The following is a 20,362-nucleotide window of genomic DNA, read 5'->3' on the forward strand; positions in this document are numbered from 1 at the left end:
GCACCTCTCACTCTTCCTCTCCCCTGTCTTTCCATGGTTGTGCATGTGGCAGCTCTTGAAATTTAGATGGGGTCGTTGGTTTCTGAGTGACAATAAAGAAAGTAAAAAAACAAAACAAAACAAATATATTTAATCACAATAACACAAGTTTATGTGTATTTCATGAATAAGACCACAATTGACGGCACCTAACTCCTGAGAAATTGTTATATTTCATCATACACTTATACACTGTTTCCTATTATCGGTGTGATTTGCGAGGCCACCGGATTGAGGGAGTCAGATAAGAAAGGGTGATGGCATCCCTAACAGCCTCTGGTAAAAATCAAAGCAGCCCTTGTGCTTGTGCCTGTCTCTTCAATCTTGAAAAAAAAAAAAAAAAAAAACAAACAAAAACAAAAGCAGAGAAATGTGTGGCACACACTTGCTCATATTTGTAAGAGGAGCTTACATTTCAACTGGTAATGTGTCGACATTCTTAATTGTAATGCATCTGTTATCCAGATAGTGTTTGGGAGCGTAGATCGTTTGCATTGGCAATGACTTGACTCAAATAAAGAGCTTGCCCTCTAGTGGAAAAACTGAGGACTTGCATGAGGTCGGATGTCCGGGTGGTAAGTTTCTCTTTGCTGGAAAACGAAATGAGAGCTTTGTTTTGACCGCAGTCTCTTGTCATTATGATGAAAGACCACGGCTGAATAGGTAATAACACTTAAATACACACACACGTGTCTATTATTGTTAGAATCTATACTTTTTACGTTTCTTACAGTAAATCGACTACCTCAATGTCGATCTTTATTTTTTCTCAACCGTATTTTCATTCATTTTTTTTTCCCCCTAGTGATCCCAGTAAAGCTACATCTGACCCATTTCTCAAACGTATCTCATAGAAATAACTTACCAAGGGTGAGAGCCACTTGAGATGGATATGTCCAGACGCATGAAGGAGAGTTGTTTGTCTGAGCTGTCCTGCTGCTCAGGCGCTCTGGCTGCTCGGTTCACGGAAGCTGCTCTTTAAATGCGCTCTCATTTTCGTTTCGTCTGAAGAGGGACACCACACCTAGATGAAGTCATTGCGGGGCAGGGATGGCTGGCATGCTGACAGAGCGTGTCGGGCAGCACGCAACAAGAAGGTGGCGGTTCGATACCCGGGCCCTTTCTGTGCGGAGTTTGCATGCTGGAGATGTGCACCGCTAACATTCAACAGCGCACACCTATCGGTCATCGGTCAGTTTCCTGGATGTTCTCACTGTATTTTCCATGGCATCCGGCTCATGTCCTCTCTCCATCTCTACGGTCGATATAGGGATGGAGTGACCCCCCCCCCCCCTCCCCTTGACGCCCACCCCCCATCTCTCCCTCTTTCCCTCTCTCAGACCAACCAGTCGAGGCAGATGCCCCCACTGAGCCCGGATCTGCCGGTTAAAGGGAGTTTTCCCTTTAACTTGCTCGCTCTTGGAGGAATGTGTTGGCTCGGGTTTGGGTTAAAGAGGCCGCTTTAACAACCCCATAAGGACTTTGGTGTAGACCTGGTCTATATGTAAAATACATTAAGGTAACTTTGTTATGATTTGATGGAGTATCCTGTAAAGGAAACAGCAGTGAGTCCTCCCTCCTTCCCTCCCTGACCTGAGGGATGGTGAGTCAGTCCGAGCAGGGCGGGTCTCCGGTGTTAGTGTATCCGATTGGTCGCCTCAGCCGGCGTAAACATGTAGTCGTTTCATCGGTGCAGCCGTGTTGCCGTCCTGTTCGCGGTGTGTGTTTGAATAACGATGGCCGTGTTTCTGTAAAATGTTGTTTTTCTGAAGCGGCGCAGCGCTAGCTTAGCCACGAGCTAACAGTCCGGAGGGGAGGGGAGAAGGGGGGGTCTTGTTTTGTGTGAGGCTGGCCTTGCTAATTAGACGGCTAGCTTCCAGTTAGCAGGCGACAGGAGATAAAAACCGAGTTCAGCCAGACAAAGACGGCTGCAAGTAATGTCATCTAACAAGGACACATGAAGGAGTGGAGACAGAAACGATGAAGAAGTCCAGAAGCGCCAGTGTCTCCTCACCGGTGAGCGGAAAGCAGGCTAACGGTAAGTGTCAGGTGGCTAACGGACGGGCTCCAGTTTGGGCTGTCACCTTGTGTGTTGTGGGTATTTTTCTTTTTTTTTTTTTTTTTTTTAAACTCATTACTGCTGATCTCCGGTGGAAACAGCTAAAATAATCACAGCGGAGACTTCGCTACGTGCAGACGAGCGGCTGCTCCGTTAACGTTAACACGCGCTGGCTAGCTAGCTAAACGCGGCGGTTTGTGCGTCTCAGACTGGGAGACCAGACGCAGGAGGAAGGCTGCGGACATCTCGCAGGCCCTGAGCGTCAGTCCGGTGGATGTAGCGGCTCTGAGGAGGATGGCCATCAGCGAAGGTGGCCTGCTGACTGACGAGATCCGCTGCCAAGTGTGGCCCCGGCTCCTCAACGTGCCCCTGCAGGTGCTGGAGCAGGAGCCAGGTATGTTGGCTCCGTATGGCCGTGCTGTGCCACTCAGATGTAAGCTTTCCCGCGGCTGTGCTAAAAGTGCCACATCTCTTCCAGAGACGGTGGAGCGAGAGGATAACAAGGATTACAACCAGGTTTTGCTGGATGTCCAACGCTCACTACGGAGGTTCCCGCCTGGTGAGTGCTGACACTTGTTTACTCCTGTCAGCCGTGTAGTTTCAGATGAACACACACAGCCTAGCTGTGCTTGTCCCCAGGACCAGGTCTCTCAGATTAGTAACGAAATGGCAATACTCTTTTTTTTTTTGTGTGTGCATATGATTAAATGCTACTTGTTTTGGAAAATCTGTATTTTCTCTCACCCAAGCAGTGCAATATGAAATCTGCTTTGCTATTATTTGCTGTAAGCAAGGGGTAAAATTGTTTTCTTACTCTGTTGCTACTGATTCTGTGTCTGTTAATCTCAACAGTATTGTCAAATTAAGGTCTATCAATTCAACACTGTAGTTGAAGGAGTTGCATCCAGAACTTGTTAATGATGGTACCATGAAAATTTGTGTGAAGATGTCATCCTCTGCCAGCTCTGGTGTCATTGATGCTTTTCATTTTTGCCATACTATGGCATCAGGTTGAAATTGAACAGTTTTCCCTCAAAATAAAACTGTAGAATCAATTATTGTTACTTTTGGAGAAAAAACAAAGATGTAAGAACATAAAATACTGTCTTTTTAGGTCAGTCATTTTAGATAGATGAATGTAAGGGCTTGACATTATTCAGAGCATAACAGGATTTGTAACAATTAAGGTTTTATACAGAAATTTAATCAGTCACTCACTGAATTTGGCAGGCAGGCTTGACCGGCAAGTGATCCAGAAATGAACGTTTCCATTCATGCTCCTTAAATACTCAGATTATTTTAGACGTTTTGGTTGAGTAGTACAAGCACAATAAGCACTGTTTTGGAATTGTGAAATCATCCTGAATCCTGAATGAATTAAAGTGGAATTAGTAATTTTGAGTAAAATGGTTTGGGGTATGTCTTTTAATAGCATGGTTATGATTTGGAATATGTTGCAGTGGAATGCCACAAACTGAAGGATGCAAAGTGTTTTTATTTCTTATTGTTGTTGGCTTTGTGCAGGAATGCCAGATGAACAGAGGGAGGGTCTCCAGGAAGAGCTAATTGACATAATCCTCCGAGTTCTCAAACGTAATCCCCAGCTGCACTACTACCAAGGATACCATGACATTGTCGTCACCTTCTTACTGGTCCTTGGAGAGCGTCTTGCTAGTGCTCTTGTGGAAAAGCTCTCCACACACCATCTCAGGTAGATAAGATATATTACACAATATGACTGCACAGGTGTACCCTGGGCAAGTAACAGCAAAACCCCATTTGATATTAACAGGTTTATCATTCACAATCATTCAATAGATGTTGCTCATTTTGAAGTAGAATGTAGGACTTCATTTCATGAGCTGTTACTCATGAAATGAATGATTTTTAACTGCCATGAGCCACACTTCTTATAATGTGGCAGCCTCTCACTTATCATATGTGTCACCCTTTGGGCACAGTTAGGAGACACTGTGACCTAGTCTTTGAAAATATTCAGCAACTTAAGAGTGAGATTCCACAGGCCACAATCAAAAAAATCATCAGCTCTGTTCTCCCTTTCCCCCTCCCTTGTTTAACAATAGGCTCTCTGTTGTACAGTCTAAAAATGCTCTTTGTGTTATCCTCCTTCTCAGGGACTTCATGGATCCCACCATGGACAACACAAAGCATATTCTGAACTATTTGATGCCCATCATTGAGAGGGTCAACCCAGAGGTCCATGACTTCATGGAACAGTAAGGCTCTCTGATATTTTATCAGCAACTGGCCAAATAAATAATTTATCTCCTATGTCACATTCGAAATTTGTCAAAATGTAAAAATCCATAGAAGATGTAAGTGACTATAATGAGGACTAACTGTTGAGTATATTAATGCCATAATATACACCAGAGTTTGTCCTATGGTTCATTCATTCACCTTTTACGGCTTATCCCTTTCTGGGTTGCGAGGGGGGCCGGAGCCATTCCCAGCTCACATTGGGCGAGGGTGGTGTTAATACTGTTTGTATTTGCTTTAGAAATGATTTCCATCATTGTCTGTTGTCAATGGTGCACTGATGGTAGAGGATCTCTGCAATGTTTTGATTCTCAGAGCTGAGGTGGGTACAGTCTTCGCTCTTAGTTGGCTGATCACCTGGTTTGGCCACGTCCTGTCAGACTTCCGCCATGTTGTACGGTTGTATGACTTCTTCTTGGCCTGCCATCCACTAATGCCCATCTACTTTGCTGCTGTGGTGAGTTCTTTATAATTGGTACCTGGTGTACAGAATATCGCTACATCTATCTCAACATTTATATAACTTTCTTATATTCATATGTAAACCTGAGGCCATTATCATTTAAAGGCATCCCATTTACTCAACCTGGACAGTGTTGTCATTGTTCAGAGGCCTCTATGACCTTATGTTCTGATATACTTTATTATATTATCCACCATATAGCTTTGGGTTTGAATGCAATGATGGCTTTACATGTACTGCACATTCTTGAGGGATGACTAATCTTTGATAGTCCACTATTCACCAACTGTGTCATCCTTGAATAATAATAATAGTACTGCTGCTGTTTGAAACCATGACATAAGTTATTATAAACGTTCCCGCTGGTTCTTTATATTTTCATAGTATACATTATATTCCCAGTGAAATTAAAAAATGTTGGCCCTTTGAGTTGTGCCTGTATGTAATATTTGTATTTGTACTTGTGTTTCAGATTGTACTGTACCGTGAAGAGGAGGTTTTGGAGTGCGAGTGCGACATGGCCATGGTTCATCACCTGCTGTCTCAGATTCCCCAGGACCTGCCGTATGAGACGCTTATCAGCCGAGCAGGAGACCTTTTTGTCCAGTTTCCTCCCTCTGAACTGGCAAAAGAAGCTGCCTCACATGACAGGTGCTTATCTCTTTAGGGTCGCTACTTTACCTTCACAGCACACTACTTCACTCAACAGCCTGAATGTTTTATTTCTCCACTTTTACATTTGCATGTTCACTTTTGTTACAACTGTGATATTCAGATTTCAATTTCTTCTGTTTCACAACAACAGATACTCACCTATCTTTCGTTAACTCTTTTCATTTCCTGTCTCTCTTGGTCTCTCCCTGTGCATCTCTCCATTCACCCCCTAAGCATGGCAACCACTACCTTTAAGGACTTTGACCTTGCCTCAACTCAGCAGCGACCAGACTCGGTACTCCGCCGCAGACGCCGGCAAAAGCAAGTTATGCTGGAGAGCTCAGCAGGCAACTCAGTCGTAGCAGTGGCTCAGCCCTCAGCTGCACGGCGGTTTGTTCGACTGGCTGTCATGGGTCTTACAGTGGCTCTAGGTGCAGCAGCTCTTGCTGTGGTCAACACTGCTCTGGAGTGGGCCCCCAAACTGGACCTGTTTCCCTGAACTGCTTCTCACTCTCGCCCACACTCCAACTTACCTGTCCACGACTGACTCTAGTTTTTGGGTCTGTTTCCAAGTACCCTTTAAGTAATTGAACCACAAGCCCCCTGCAGTCAATGACACTGTCTGGAGTGTGATCTCTGAGATGAGCACAGTTAATGCTCCTCCTCGTCTTCTATGATGCTACTAAACATCTTACTCTGTGTTGGGATTTGACCCCCGCTGAGGGTCCTTTTTATGACTCCTGAAGATCATCTAGCCGTACATTAGTGACAGCTACCATTGTTCTGAAATGAAGAATCCATCCTGTTAACACAAAAAGACTGTATTTCTAAGAACTATTATTGATGCTATCATTATTAAAGTTTATTTATATTTGGTATTTGGAAAATCTGATACCGAGTTATCCTCACAGAGATTTATGCTGAAAGCTTATTGGACACACTACACTTGAAACTGCTGCCAATTAATAGAGCTGAATGTGTGAGAGTGCGCACATGCTTGTTTGTGTGTATGTTTGCAACACTTTTGTTATCCATTTGATACCTGGACTGAGACCAAATGGAGGATGGGTAGAATCCTCTCTTTGTATAATTTCCTGTTAATAATTAACTGGTAGATCAAAAGCCGAATAGAGATATTGACATGACACGCAGGCACTTTTCGTGGTCACCATTTTAATAAGGTTTTAGGCTCTTTTGTCCCTTTTTAGTTATTTGAATGAACCTTTCCAGTCAGAAAACAAATTCTATCTGCAGTCAACCTTAAGCAGTGCAGGAAGAATAGAAAAGTCCAGCTACATGCTACATAATTGTTTGGATGTGCAACTTAAAAAATGTGTCCGTGTTTCATTGCCTCACAGCACTAACGTACATTTTCTGCTTCACAAGGATATTTAAATCTGTCTTCATATTTTAGCAAATGACTCACTCTCACTCAATCAATGCCTGGTGACAGGAGATATGGGATCTGTGATAAATAGGAAGTAAAGTCAAAAAGTGGTTTTCTGAAATTGCACTGACTGCATTTGCTTTGCAAAATCACCTGAAAGTCAGTTTTGTAGGTGCTTTCCTCACTCCAACTTTAAAGGTGCTTTTTTCGGAAAAAGCACCTGAGCCTTTAAATTAATATTATCTAACATTTGTGTTTCAAATATGACTGACCATGATTTGACCACACGTTGTTTAGTCAGTTTTTTTTATGAGATTTTTTTTTTGTAAATGGACATTTCGGCAACATTCTAGTTCATTCCAATGTTCCACTCATTTTCATTTGATAAAAGGGGATTACATTTGTGTCAGTGGTGCAGATCAAACCTGAATACTTTGGTCTTCATTAAAAAAAAGAAAGAAGCTAACCAAATAATTTATCAAAGTAATTCAATCTGAGCTACTTCACTGGTCAGAAATCTTTGTCTTTTGGATGGTAGTGAGGTTTAACTACTGAAAACCCTGTCAACTACAAACCTGTCAGAGGAACTCAACTGATGTATTAAAACTAGGAGTTTTTTCTAACTGCATTCGGAACCGAACATGTTATCCCATTAATATATTAGGGTGGCTCGATTTATTGCCTTTGTATTGAGCTTCAAAATGAAGGTGATCTGGAATATTTACCGAAATGTTCAAAGATGGCTGACAGTGTAGCTGTTCAGCAGTATAGCAGCGTGACATGTATCTGCACTCAGTGGTATTAATATATTTTCATTGCACTAAATGATTTATCTGCCTTTTGTTTATTTTGTTATAACATAATTGTCAAGAGTTGTACAAGAGAATGCTAATAAACTAGACTGAAAATGTTGTGAATTTGTTTGCGTAAAGTTACACGTCAATTTGGAAACTCCAGAAATATCTTAACGCTATCATAAAACGTTAATCTGCTTGGAATAATAAACTTGGCGCCATAGCTTTACTATAAATACGTGTACCATTTTTACCATAATACTGGTGAAAAGATTAGTGGATGTCTCCTTAGTTCACTAAGAAGGCTTTTCTCTGTTCTGTGAGTGGAAGTTAAGTTGTATATGAGACCAGGATTTGCTTCTAAATTATCCGTGGTGTCATTATTTAAGGCAGCACAGAGGAGCTTTACTCCACAAGCAAATGAAGATGAGAGCAACTTATAATGTGAAACCCTGCACAGCCAAAGTCAAACATCCAGGTCCAGTAAGAAAAAGCAAAAGACAGGAACTTTTTGATGAAGTAAAAATATTCTTTCATATCAGAATTATCATGAAAAACTTATCGAAACCATTGCAGGATATATTTGACACTTTACATTTTTGAAGCTTTGATAACTTAATTCATCAGGATTAGTTCAACCTTTGTTTCAGTTACTTTCAGCTGTCCCTTCGTCAGCTTCATCACTGCATAATCAGCTTTCCAAACACTTTGGACACCTCTAGCTTCTCTCCATCAACTGGATTTACAGTTTAACTTCAGTTGTACATTAAATGTATTGCATAATTCTATAACAACAATGTTAGAACATAATACCTGTAAGTGCAATGTATTTGTAGTTAAAATCATCACTTTCAAGCATATCAAATGTTAACAAACGCAATGAGGTTGGGTCTGCCTGATTCTGATGCATACTCAATATTAACTGAGATTAATTTCCTACAAAGATTTTCATCCTGTTTTTTACTGGCATTGCTTAAGACAAATCAGCCGTAATGTATTTCATCTAATTGTTGAAAACCCAACAAACACATAAACAAAATATATTCTATATATTAAAGTATATTGGTCACTGAATAAAGAACAGAATACATACCCCGCCTCCAAAAAAAAACAAACAAACAAACAAACAAACAAAAAAAACCTCAGCATAATTATTTGTCCAGTTTCCTGTGTTTTAAACCTGACACTTTAAAGTCATTCACTGCATAAGAGCAGCTTCCTTGTCATGAACACATTCAATGTAAACACTGAAAACACGCAGAATACCCACGGCTTACAATTCAAATTACAAATCCATGATCTTCATCAACTGTTAATCGTGAATAGTCTCATGACCGTTTACAACTTCAAAGTCTCTTTGTGAAAATTAATTATTCTGGTATTACTATAGGAAAAAGAAAAACCACAAAAAATTATTAATGGTTACTCATCATCCTGAGCAGTTAATTAGTTGCAGCTGCACTTCACAGAAACAGAGAACAAAGGAAATTCCTTATTTATGGATGTTTTTACATGCTGTATGTGAGCATGATCCTTTCTCACAGTTCTGTGTAGCGCGGTTCGAGAAGTGTAGCATACTTGTCTGATTAAACTACGAAAGCAAAACTTGCGCGCAAATTATGAGGCACACTGTTTTGCAAGAAGCACCTGAGGTGAAAATACACGATGCATTTATGCATCGCAAACACATGTTATAGTAGCCAAAGGCCCAAAACATGAAAAAGGTGGCATTTTGCATCGCTTCTGTGTTGTACTTTATGGATGAAAGGTGTGCCTCATTAGCAGGACAGCCAATTCTCAGTGTCATGTCAGTCTGCGACTGAAATCAGGGAGGAAGGTCAGTGAAATAAAGTGAAAGAGCACACCAATGCATCCGGAGGCCAAGGCACCAGATGAGATCTAGATTTCCTGAAACAGAGCGCGTTTGCTGCTCCGTCTTTTGGTAGGTGTTCGTTAGTGTGCTTGCCTCAGTGGCAGTTTTGGCAGTTCGGATGACAAGGCAGATTATTGACTCGACACCTGCAACCGCCTGACGTGTCTCCACTGCCCTGTGGGAAAAAAAATAAAATAAAAGGAAAACTGAATTAGAAGCAAAATGTACTTTTTGTCAGCACTATGTGAACATGTGTTTATCAGGCTCTGCATGTGTGTGTGTGTGTGTGTGGTTGTTAACATATTTACATTTGGTCCCCAGCGAGCCTGTTTGGTGACCCAGCAAATTTCTGTCTTGCACATCAAACAGCAGATCCAATCACAGCCATCCTTTTTCTGGACGATGATGTCACACCGTGGACATTTCATGGCCTCCCCATTCTGCAGCAGAGCCTGCGGTGAAATGAAATCGACAACTCTAGCTCAACACTAAAGATGAGTTAAGCACTCAGAGCCTGAGAAAGTATTGAATATTGGTCTGGCCTTTAATGTCAGTGTCAGAAACTTTCACAAAAGTACTTTACAGCTAAATCCACAGATAAAGAAATAAAACAGGGGCAGGCAATCAGCCTTCTTAATTTCGGTTTGTGATGCACATTTCTTCTATTTACAGGCTGTTAGATAAAAGTAAATAAAAGCTCTACTCTGCAATTACTTTATCTTGGCAAAACATGGAAAGTTTTAAATAACGGCTGTTTAATTGTTCACGATGGACAGAAACCTTTTTCTGTGTGTTTGCCGATCTTTGTTGGTCTGCCCGCAGCAGACACCACGTGTCTTGTGTAAACATTGTCAGCTGTATTTTTTGACACGCGTGTTGACCTACCTCCAGCATCTGCTTGGTCTGCTGAGCCGCCTGGTCGTTCTCTGCTCGGATGCGCAGGTCATCCTGGTAGTCCTTACAGTTCATGTCTTTATGGATGGCCTGAAAACACACACAGCATCTCTCACATTGTGGGCGGCAAGAAAAGCATTAGTCGGCTGCCGTACCAAATATAAGACAGCTACCCTGCAGAGGATGCAGTTGGTCTCATCGCAGAGTGCGCAGTGGAATTCGTTGACCTCATCCTCGTAGATGCACCACCCTCGACAGTTGGGGGTCTGACAGTGGAAGCTGTGCTCTGCGCGGCTTTCTGCGATGCTCAGCCGCAACTCCAGAAAGCGCTGGTGCTCTTCCTCTGTGAGCAGCTGCATCAGGGATCATATAGCTAACGTTATACAGACCTCGTTTTGGGGGGTTTACAGGTTTACATTTTATAAGTAGGAGAATATTTTTGCCTGACCAGTCAGATCAATCATTTTACACTAGGAGTGAATGATCCACAGTTGCGAAAATGAATATTTTCTGGATGAGTATGAGGTAAATGTGTGAAACAGATGAGACAGATGAAAGTTGATTGTCCTCCGGTCTCACCGCTTTAATTTCTCTGTCCAGTATCTTGGTGTCACATATGTCAGGACAGGACACCTCAGCGTCTTGATTGTTCACTATTGTCCCTTTCAGACACTCCCTGAACACAGACGCGCACAGAAAAGAAATCCGTGCATTGGACACGTTACAAATGATGCCATTAATATGTCGACTTTTGAAAGTGGTACATCGAATGAAAGGCCACAGAGCTGTTTTCTGTCCGACCTGCAGAAGGTGTGCAGACACTCCCTCAGCACGATGCCCTCTCCTGGCTCCAGGGGAATGAAGCAGATGGGACATTCTGTCTCTGTGGCATTGGGGATGAGGCTCTGGTTTTCTGTTTCCAACCAGTCCTGGTAGTTCTTCTCTCGTTCTGCCTGCTGAGCCTTCATCACCCAGTAAGAGAGAGATACATGCACAGCACAGGGATTCATTAGAAACTGTTAGCACTCTTTATGATGCAATGTTATCAAAAACTAGCAGCTAAAGAGTCAGGAAATGATTATTTTATAGAGTTTACTTTGGTGTTGTTGCATCATTAATGTTGAATTTGCAGAGGATAAATGTCTTTGGTTGGTTTGGAATTGAACATAAATGCTTTAAGATACATTTAGCTGGCTGAAGATAACATCAACAGAATAAAAAAAATGGCAGTAGTATTTTACTGTAATTGGCACAGTAGAAAGCTCCCAAGTTGACATATTCTGCTGTACAGTCTGCTTGTGCTGGACTGTGCTGCGGGTCTCATGCTCACGGCTCACCAGGGTCAGGTTAAACTCTGGAGCTCTGGCTGTCTGCAGATGTACCTGCTGTACCTGCTCGTACTGCAGAATGGCCAAATTCTCCTGCTGCATCCGCTGAACCTCCTGCGGGTCGGGCTGGTAGATGTCGGGCACCTGATAGTTCTGTGGCCGCTCCTCTCCGCACATCTCACATCCGGGACGTGTTGGTTTGTTCACATATGTGCACTGGGTACAGGCCCAGCCCAACTGCACGCACAAACACACACATACAGTACGGCTCAGGCACGCACACGCAGCTGCAGTTCTCAGACACACTGCACGTCTCGCATTGTACACACAGTCTGGATTCTGACCTGAGGTTTAGGAGGCACAACAGGTCTGGCTCGGGCTGGAGGTTTGGGAGGAGGAATGGGAGGAATCTTTTCAGGCTCTTGAAGAGGAGGTGTCTTCTCACCACCACCACCACCGACGCCTCTGGAAAAAAGCTGAATGGACCCCATCGACTCCATGATGCCTAAGAAAGGACAGTAGAATAGTTATAATGCTGATACATTTTCAAAAGCTGTTTAAATCCGGCAGCTCTGATCTGTGTGTGTGTGTGTGCGTTTCGCCGACCCTCTATACGCTGCTGCTCCAGGTCCAGGTTGTGTTGATACCGTGTGAGATGAGCAGCTTGGGCTGAGAGGATGAACAGGAACGCCTGGTCTCCGGTCTGACGAATGCCGTGGCCGTAGAGCGTATCGCCGTCCCGGGCCAGCCGCTTACCAATGACCCAACGCTGCAGCAGCGGGTGGAATCCAAAGTCTTCGCTAAACTGTGAAGGTGAAATTATGGACAGGTTAGAGTTACACAAAAATGTGCATACAACATTATCAAAATGAAAACAACACCTAGCACAGTCACAACAACAACAACAACAACACAAATCAAATTCGCTGTCACGTCAGTACCTTGACTTTAAGTTGTGCAATTGTCATGTCGGCGGTAACCACCACAGACAGAGGGATGTAGTCATCGGACTGAGCATCCTCCACTCCAACCTTCAATCTGCACAACACAACACAACGCGTCACAGTTGTGCTTTTTGTCATACTGCAAGCAAAAGTGACCACACGTATCTACTACTCATACCCTGCTGCCATATTTGACCTGAACTCCCCCATTCTGCGTAATCCTGACTCAAAACAGCGCTGTCTCTGTCAAAATAAGCACTCTTCTTTAAATGGGGGGTTGTTATTCAACACAAACAAAAAGAAAAAGGGGTGTCTCACCGGATGGAGTGCTGAGGGTAGGCCCGGCTGCTGACGCTGACGGACACCGGGACAGACAGCTGGGCCAGCCTTTGGCACACCTCTACAGCTTCCTCACTGTTCCCACTGCTGAGGGCTTCGCTCAGAGCCAGGGCAAGGTCCTCCGCTGCACAGGGAGCAGGGACAAGTTCAGCTCTCACGTGAGGAGGTTAAAGGGCCGTCGTCGTTCAGTGTAATCACTGTGAAATGACCTCCACACACATGTGTGACATCTATGATCAGATCAGCGCTGTCACAGCAAAATCGAAACCAAGCAGACTGGCTCACCGTCCTTCAGGTTGGGTGTCGGTGCGTCTTCAGAGGCCATGGTCACACCTGAAACATCAGGTAACACAACATGCGCCGCCCTTCAACACAAAAATGTGTCGTTTAAAGGACGAAGGGAGGGGGTGGTGGTGGTGGTGGAGGGGGGGGGGCTCAGATGTCGGTCCGGTGAGGACCACACGACGCGTTTCCGTCTTCTCCTTCTTCTTCTCTCTCCTTTCTGAGGCGATCAGCCTTTGGGCTCTGACAGTCCAGAACCGAAAGCGAAACTGAGTGCACTTCAGGAAGAGAAATGTTAAAGGGGTCGGCCTGCGCGGATTTTTTTTTTTTCCCCAGAAAAAAGTTCAACGACATGATGATGAATACTTCAGAACTTCATAATGAAATACTGAGCTCGACTGTTTTATTCTGCCCCTCTTTCACGTAGAGTTGATGATGAACAGTGACTGAATGTGTCCAGCAGGTGGCGCTGTCTTTCTAAAGTTGTGTTTCACAGCGATTTGAAAACTACTAAACTACGAAATGTTTCTTTTTAAACAAACAAACAAACAACATCCCCAGTTGTGTTGAACAGTCCTGTTGTGTTGAACAGTCCTGTTGTGTTGAACAGTCCTGTTGTGTTCCTCACCCTGTTGTGTTGCTCAGTCCTGTTGTGTTCCTCACCCTGTTGTGTTGCTCAGTCCTGTTGTGTTCCTCACCCTGTTGTGTTGAACAGTCCTGTTGAACAGTCCTGTTGAACAGTCCTGTTGTGTTCCTCACCCTGTTGTGTTGCTCAGTCCTGTTGTGTTGAACAGACCTGTTGTGTTGAACAGTCCTGTTGTGTTCCTCACCCTGTTGTGTTGCCCAGTCCTGTTGTGTTGCTCAGTCCTGTTGAACAGTCCTGTTGTGTTGCTCAGACCTGTATTGAGGACACACATGAGGCAGCCAATCACAGCGGCTCCAGCAGGAGGGGCTGCCGCTCCGGCTCAGCAGCAGCAGCAGCAGCAGCACAAAGTTGCAGAGCGTCTCTGAGAGTCGGCCGGAGCTTCGCAGCTACCACCTGCTTCTTCCTCCTCCTCTTCATCCTCTTCTTCCTCCTCCTCTTCCTCCGACCTCCTCACGTCCTCCACCTCTCAGCCGGCAGCACTTTGGGGCCATTGAATCGGTGCGGACGCGTTCAAAGATGCTGGCTTGCACGGAGATGATCACTATGTGCCTGCAGACGGCCAAACAGAAGCACCTCCGGGCTCAGCAGCAGGAGCAGCCGCTCCACAGCTCCGGCCAGGGGCTGAGTCTCTTCCATGATGTGAGTGAGCTTCTTACCAAACACAACAAGAAAGTGCCGCTGATCCACAAAATGTGTGCGCGCTGTTCGTGTAAATGGTCCTGCAAGCGTCATCAACACTGAAAGTCCACATATATTAAAACTGGAGGACCGAAAGTTTTCATTTTGGAAGTGTTGTTTTCTCATAATGTGTGTGTGTGTGTGTGTGTGTGTGTGTGTGTGTGTGTGTGTGTGTGTGTGTGTGTGTGTGGAGGCGCTGCAGCTGCTGTCTCTGCATGATAAATTAAGCTTTTAAATTAACATTTTTGGGTGTCCTCCTCATTCTTTTGGACAGACATATAACAACACACACACACACACACACACAACTGAAGTGGACTTGGGTGCTTTAGGGTTTTGGTTTTGGTTTTTTTTATATTTTTTTGTGTTCCACTGATTTTTGAGCGCACTTGAAACTGCTCCCACTGCCTGATTAACCTACAAGACCACAGCAGAGTGTATCAATGACCTGCGTAATCATCTGTCCATCACATACTGTCTTGTCCAGGTTGAGCAGGCCAAGAGTCCAAATCTGAGGTTATTGCTTACTGACAGTTTTCCATTTGCTCTGATGCCAACGTGATGTGCCGACAGCCTTGCCTAAATAAGGACACGTTACTTAGATCCTGCAAAGATGTTGGAGCACACGCTGTCCCTGAATGAATTACAGCAGCAGTGCCCCTGTGATTAGTCCTCAGCCTTGAGTTCTTTTGTTATTCAAGCAGACTAACAGACTCCATCTGCTTGATGGTTCTCTCCTCAGAAACATGATTATCTTTGATTGCCTAAAACAGCCTGTGTAGGAGATGATAGTGTGGAGAAACATTAAATACTCTGAAGGCAGACAAATGATATGGCTGTCTTGTCTACCGTACTTCTGTTCCTGTTCTCATTTTGCCACATTCACTCTCCGTGTTGTCTGTCCTCTCGGGGTCTGTGAAGGCGACACACTGTTCATTGGGCATAGGACATGTCACTCCTGCCTGTAGGTCGCCCAATTATTCCACTGGGACAGCTGAAAGACTTTTCCTTGAAAAGTTGACATCTGAATTTAAAAAAGGTATAGAGCTTCCTGATAACGCTGTGGCATTTTTATTGTAGTGCTAAGTTGGAGGAATAAAATCGGCTGCTTGGATAGTGAACCTAAAAGCGAGCATGAATATTTGCGAGCATGGGGAGAAAGTTGTAAAGCAAATCAATGGCAGTTGATTTTCAGAGATGATGTCAGTGGGTGAACTTTTTTATGGCAGGGGTACACAATGATTTTCGATAGAGAGCTTGAGCTAAAACACATGCACCGTAGAATTATGAAGTAAAGAGGCGATGCTATTGAAAAGGTATTTAAATTTTTTATTTTTTATTTTTTGAAAAAATAACACCAGTGTATTCATAAAAGCCTCCTTGTTGTACATGTGACAGATAGATACTCTTCTATGAGGTTTGTACTGAGTTGTTTTTACATGCTGATGAGTCAGTATAACGTCCGATGTCTTTGCTTTGTATATCCAGCAGCTCTGGTCTCTGAGGCTTGCTTTATCCTCAGCACTTTCTCAGATCCTCTCTCTCTCTCTCTCTCTCTCTCTCTTTCTCTCTCTCTCTCTCTCTCTTTCTCTCATGCATGCGTATTCCCGCTCTCTCACTTCTCTGGATCCTAATCTTTTCCTGCCTTTTTAACTGGAAGGTAAATAGAGGCATATAAAAGCAAATACAAAAACTGTTGGAAAAACAGGAAAGCATAGTAGAGTATGCAAAAGAAGATGTCATCAGTAGCTCTGGTCTCCTCTTTCTGAAGCACAAAATCTGGGGAAAAATAGCCGGTGTGTCAGCAGAGCCTGAGAGAGCCCACTGTCTTAACACCTGCCACCATGACACCAGAACGGCAGCGCTCTAGGAAGCAGGTCTGACCTTTCCTGGGCGTGCTGTAAATGATGCATTATTGCCTCTTCTTACACCGGAGAGCCCAAACACACAGTGCAACAACAAACAAGTTAAATAGTACTCAGATTAAAAGATGCTCAGAAGGGTTGTATTAGCAAAGGAGCTAAAAGGGAAGCTGAGCTTAAACAAGACAGAAAATGAAATCCAATTGTAGAAAACGAAGAGACAGAGGTTGGCAGAACTTTAGGAGTGCAGAAGTGCGCTCTACGAGCTTGTTAACCTCAGGAGAATGAAAGCAAAGGCAGGTTCTGCTATTATTATTATTATTATTTATTATTAACCTGGTGGTCAGAAATGATGAGCATGGCAGCCTCAACCTCTGTCTGATCCTGGAAACAACAGACAGACATCTTTTTTCTTTTTTTTTTTTGTATTCATAGCACAGCATCTTTGGAAAACACATGAAGTTAGATTTATTCTTGCAGGAGTATTCTGCGTCACTGGTGCTGAAAATTTGAATTTGTCATGGTCAAAAGAAAATGTTGCCTGATTAAATTTAAATTGTAGCTAAAACTCAGCGTGGAGCGCAGGAGCTGCAGCTTCAGATTAAATTTAGCTCCTTTTGTACACAGTGGACATCCTCAAAAAATGACAGTGATTCGAAATCGATCAAATTATCCAAACCACATGAAAGCAAACATAGCAACTGAAAAGTTTCCATCGTAAATACACATTTTATGTTGAAGAGCAGTTTCAACCGACTTCAGTTTTGTCCGCTGTACTTGAATTGTGTGTGCATTAACAGGAGAATAGACGTTTTGGGGGCACAAATCTTCATTATCACATCAGAGAGGTGGTGAAGTCATCATAGTTATGTTCGGGACCATTTATTTAAAACCTCTCGGATCATTTGCTACCAAAGTTACCAAATGCGGTCCGCTGGCCAACTGTGATCCCGCTCCGTTCTCAGATCTCAGAATTTATTCTGTGCAGTGAAGCCAACAAGTCTTCATTTTGTGGGCAGTAAAGTTCCTTATAATTGGAGAGAAACCCAGGCTGTTTCTCTGTGTTGACCGAATGGCAGCCCCTGATCTCAAGGCTGCTAGCAGCTGACAAAAACGTTCGTGCTCATGTTCGGCCATAAGCCATATTGTAGCCTTGTGTTTTAGTCATATCAGGCCTACCCGGGGAGATAGTCTCTCATTTGCACATTTGTCAGTCTTAGACTGATTTCAACCGATCTCTGTCGAGGGAGTTTATAACTTCTGCTATGAAGCACGAGTCTTTCACACTGTGGCTGTCATTGGTAGCTCTGGATGTTCAAACATCTGGGGGGAAAAAAATGACTTTTTATTATTCAAGACAATTACAACAACATCCCTGCCAGCCAGGTTACACACTTAATTTTCTCGTCAGCAGGAAAGATTCAGATTCCTGAAAAAATTTTTTTGGCTATTTGCAAGTGAGAGGACTACAACTGCTTATGTGCTTATATACTATCTTTACCTGCGGTGTGTGTGCCCTGTAAAAAGAGAGCTTATTAGTAGTTTTGTCTTTTTAAGTCTGTTAAGTATATTTTTAATCTGTGTCCATTTTTACCTTCAGAAACATCCTTGGCTAAGTTACTTTTATAGAAAATCTATCACAGAAAATCTTTTATCACAGTCTCTCTCATCGATGATAAACCATCTCACCCCCCCGAGGGAACGGAGTGAATACAACAGTTCAGTGTTGCCTGTAAACATGTATCAGAAATATGACGACAAACAACACACTAATATTATTTCAACAATTTGTCTAACAGCACCAGCTCAGCTCAAATACCATTTAGCTGTGCAATTAGCAAATCAGCAGTGAACTGCAGTTTGCAGATGCTGATGTTTGAGGGGTCACAGCAGACGAGAGAGATAAAACTCCCGATGATAATTGGGATAATTAGAAATGTACCATTAAATAAGCCATCACTGGCAGCAGCAGCAGCATTAATGACTGATGCATGGAGCTGATGTTTTTTAAAAGCGCAGGTCTCCTGGCTTCATGTTTCTGTGGGCACCACTGTTGTTGCTCACCTGGCTGGTTGTTTGTTTGGATCAGAATAATTTGTGACAACTGCAACTTTCAACTGCAATTTTAAACTTGAAGGTATAATCACAGTATGAAAGCAGATTGACTGAAACATGCTGAATTCAAAATAGCAAAAATAATAGCTGTCTGGCTTGGCACTGATCCGCTATTACTAATTATTTATACTAAACCTGTCTTCAACCTGACACATACCACAAACGTCAACCTCGCATGAGTCACACGTTCAGAGTATTCAAGCTTCAAGCAGTGGCCTTGTTCAGCGACTTCTCCGTTCAGCACTGCAAAATGAATGAGCCTTGTACAGCAGACATCAAACCTTCAGTTGTGTTTTTGATGGCCTGCCATGATGCTTGATAATCTGCACCTGTTTACTGCAAGAACCCCTTTAGTGAGGCTTGGCTAAATAATGATCTAATCTCTTACTCATTAACTTCTCCGTCCTCTTTTTCTTTTCAGATTTTCCGCCGAGCAGACAAAAACGGTGAGTAAACAGCACCTGACATGTCCTGCGATTAATAATTCGTCACAATGTATGATTCCTCACATACTTGTTATTATGCCTGAGACAATCTGGGGGGAGGAACGACAGACTCGCATAGACAATTCTTAGACTGAGGCTCCGTTGCTCTCCGGGCTCCAGCAACTTTCTCCATCCAATTATAACGATGCTAAGATGCTCCTTCAAAGCTGTGAGTGGAAAAACGTGTCACACAAAAAAAAAAACCCTCAATCTCTCTGTCAGTGGAAAAACAGTTGACTGGGTGGCGTTTGCAAATTAATGTGAGTCATGTTAACACAGGCTGAGCCAAGTTTTTTTTTTTTTTTTTTTTTTTTCTGGCTATGGGAAGGAGGGGAGGAGGTTTCAGGGGCGGCATGTGTGTTGCCTTGAAGTATGAGGATGCCTATGGGCTGTATAAAATGAGACAGATTTAAAAAGAAGAAGAAAGAAGGAGTGTGTCTCGGAAATTTAGAAGCAAATGCTGATTGATGCTATGAGCATGAATCCCACCAGTTAGATCGGCGGCTGACGAAAAGATAAACAGTCACTGTCAGCCGTGGATTACATACATCTACAGTCGTTACTACTTTTGAATAGAGCAGTTATTGTTATTGCTCAGCATGTAACGCCCTCGTGGACACATTTTTAAGCTTCAGAGATCAAACCTCTGAAGCACTTCATAAGCTCAGACAGGATCTGTCAAAGTTGGCATTCATGTCAAAAACACCCTGAATGTCACGCTGTTATAAATCGCCTTCTGTGATGTTGAATATGTTCTAGGGGCTGTAAGGCGGTGAATTTTTTTATTTTTTATTTATTTATTTATTTTTTGTTGAATCTCCTTTCCTTCAGGCTGTCTTATTTAATTTCACTTCAGTGATTATTAGTAAAGCCCTGGGCAATTTCTTCAAAAGTGAAACATCAATTCATTGAAATGAATTAGAATTTGGTGATTAAAAGTCTAAGGCCAAAGTAACCTCACCAAAACTTGTTTTTGGGCCCAACTCACCGATTCATTTATTGTGACATATTTTAATACAGATCCATTCCATTCTTAGTTTTAGTGTTAAACAGGTTATTTGCATACCGAGTTAGGTTGGCGGGGTCTGTCACCATACACCCCCCCTGTTCATAGTGTTCGACCGTAAAAGAGAAAAATTTGATGGTTGAGGATTTGTACTGTTAATTATAAGGTCATATGAACTCCACTAAGATGAAATTTGTTAAGATCAACTAGGAGAGCTGAGCAGAACCGCATTGA

General features: G+C 43.0%; 3 protein-coding genes across 6 annotated transcripts in view; 2 read left to right on the forward strand and 1 right to left on the reverse strand.

Annotated features, from left to right (window-relative positions):
* Positions 1 to 595: 595 nt before the first annotated feature.
* On the forward strand, positions 596 to 7,794 carry tbc1d20 (TBC1 domain family, member 20). 2 transcript variants are annotated; one of them, XM_029501540.1, is made up of 9 exons: positions 599 to 702; positions 845 to 2,077; positions 2,307 to 2,492; positions 2,577 to 2,657; positions 3,623 to 3,809; positions 4,234 to 4,335; positions 4,694 to 4,835; positions 5,314 to 5,492; positions 5,730 to 7,794. In XM_029501540.1, the coding sequence occupies exons 2-9, from the start codon at positions 2,020 to 2,022 to the stop codon at positions 5,992 to 5,994; spliced, it is 1,200 nt and encodes a 399-aa protein (XP_029357400.1). In that variant the 5' UTR covers positions 599 to 702; positions 845 to 2,019; the 3' UTR covers positions 5,995 to 7,794. The 2 variants fall into 2 exon arrangements, with proteins under 2 accessions (XP_029357401.1, XP_029357400.1); XM_029501541.1 differs by having other exon boundaries at positions 596 to 2,077.
* Positions 7,795 to 7,881: 87 nt separating this feature from the next.
* Positions 7,882 to 14,243, reverse strand: rbck1 (RanBP-type and C3HC4-type zinc finger containing 1). Of its 2 annotated transcripts, none has more exons than XM_029501539.1 (12): positions 13,340 to 14,243; positions 13,034 to 13,178; positions 12,713 to 12,809; positions 12,378 to 12,576; positions 12,116 to 12,276; positions 11,835 to 12,008; positions 11,245 to 11,405; positions 11,023 to 11,119; positions 10,617 to 10,796; positions 10,435 to 10,533; positions 9,858 to 10,001; positions 7,882 to 9,724 (listed from the first exon to the last, which is right to left on the reverse strand). In XM_029501539.1, the coding sequence occupies exons 1-12, from the start codon at positions 13,377 to 13,379 to the stop codon at positions 9,644 to 9,646; spliced, it is 1,578 nt and encodes a 525-aa protein (XP_029357399.1). In that variant the 5' UTR covers positions 13,380 to 14,243; the 3' UTR covers positions 7,882 to 9,643. The 2 variants fall into 2 exon arrangements, with proteins under 2 accessions (XP_029357399.1, XP_029357398.1); XM_029501538.1 differs by having other exon boundaries at positions 11,826 to 12,008.
* A 9-nt stretch (positions 14,244 to 14,252) lies between these two features.
* The window catches only part of necab3 (N-terminal EF-hand calcium binding protein 3), a 29,973-nt gene continuing 23,863 nt past the window's right edge, over positions 14,253 to 20,362 (forward strand). For both annotated transcript variants that reach the window (XM_029501542.1, XM_029501543.1), the window contains exons 1-2: positions 14,253 to 14,621; positions 19,059 to 19,083. In XM_029501542.1, the coding sequence (XP_029357402.1) occupies positions 14,499 to 14,621; positions 19,059 to 19,083 (148 nt within the window). In that variant the 5' untranslated portion in view covers positions 14,253 to 14,498. The remainder of the gene's footprint in view (positions 14,622 to 19,058; positions 19,084 to 20,362) is intronic.

The sequence above is a fragment of the Echeneis naucrates genome, chromosome 5 (genome assembly GCF_900963305.1).
Source record: "Echeneis naucrates chromosome 5, fEcheNa1.1, whole genome shotgun sequence".
Classification (NCBI taxonomy): domain Eukaryota; kingdom Metazoa; phylum Chordata; class Actinopteri; order Carangiformes; family Echeneidae; genus Echeneis; species Echeneis naucrates.

Coding starts and splice junctions, on each gene's coding strand:
- tbc1d20 (XM_029501541.1), top strand. CDS start 2,020: ATGAAGAAGTCCAGAAGCGCCAGTGTCTCCTCACCGGTGAGCGGAAAG. Junction 2,078..2,306: donor GAGCGGAAAGCAGGCTAACG/GTAAGTGTCAGG, acceptor TGTGCGTCTCAG/ACTGGGAGACCAGACGCAGG. Junction 2,493..2,576: donor GGTGCTGGAGCAGGAGCCAG/GTATGTTGGCTC, acceptor CATCTCTTCCAG/AGACGGTGGAGCGAGAGGAT.
- rbck1 (XM_029501538.1), bottom strand. CDS start 13,379: ATGGCCTCTGAAGACGCACCGACACCCAACCTGAAGGACG. Junction 11,406..11,825: donor AGTACGAGCAGGTACAGCAG/GTACATCTGCAG, acceptor TGGGTGATGAAG/GCTCAGCAGGCAGAACGAGA. Junction 11,120..11,244: donor TGTCTGCACACCTTCTGCAG/GTCGGACAGAAA, acceptor GTCTGTGTTCAG/GGAGTGTCTGAAAGGGACAA.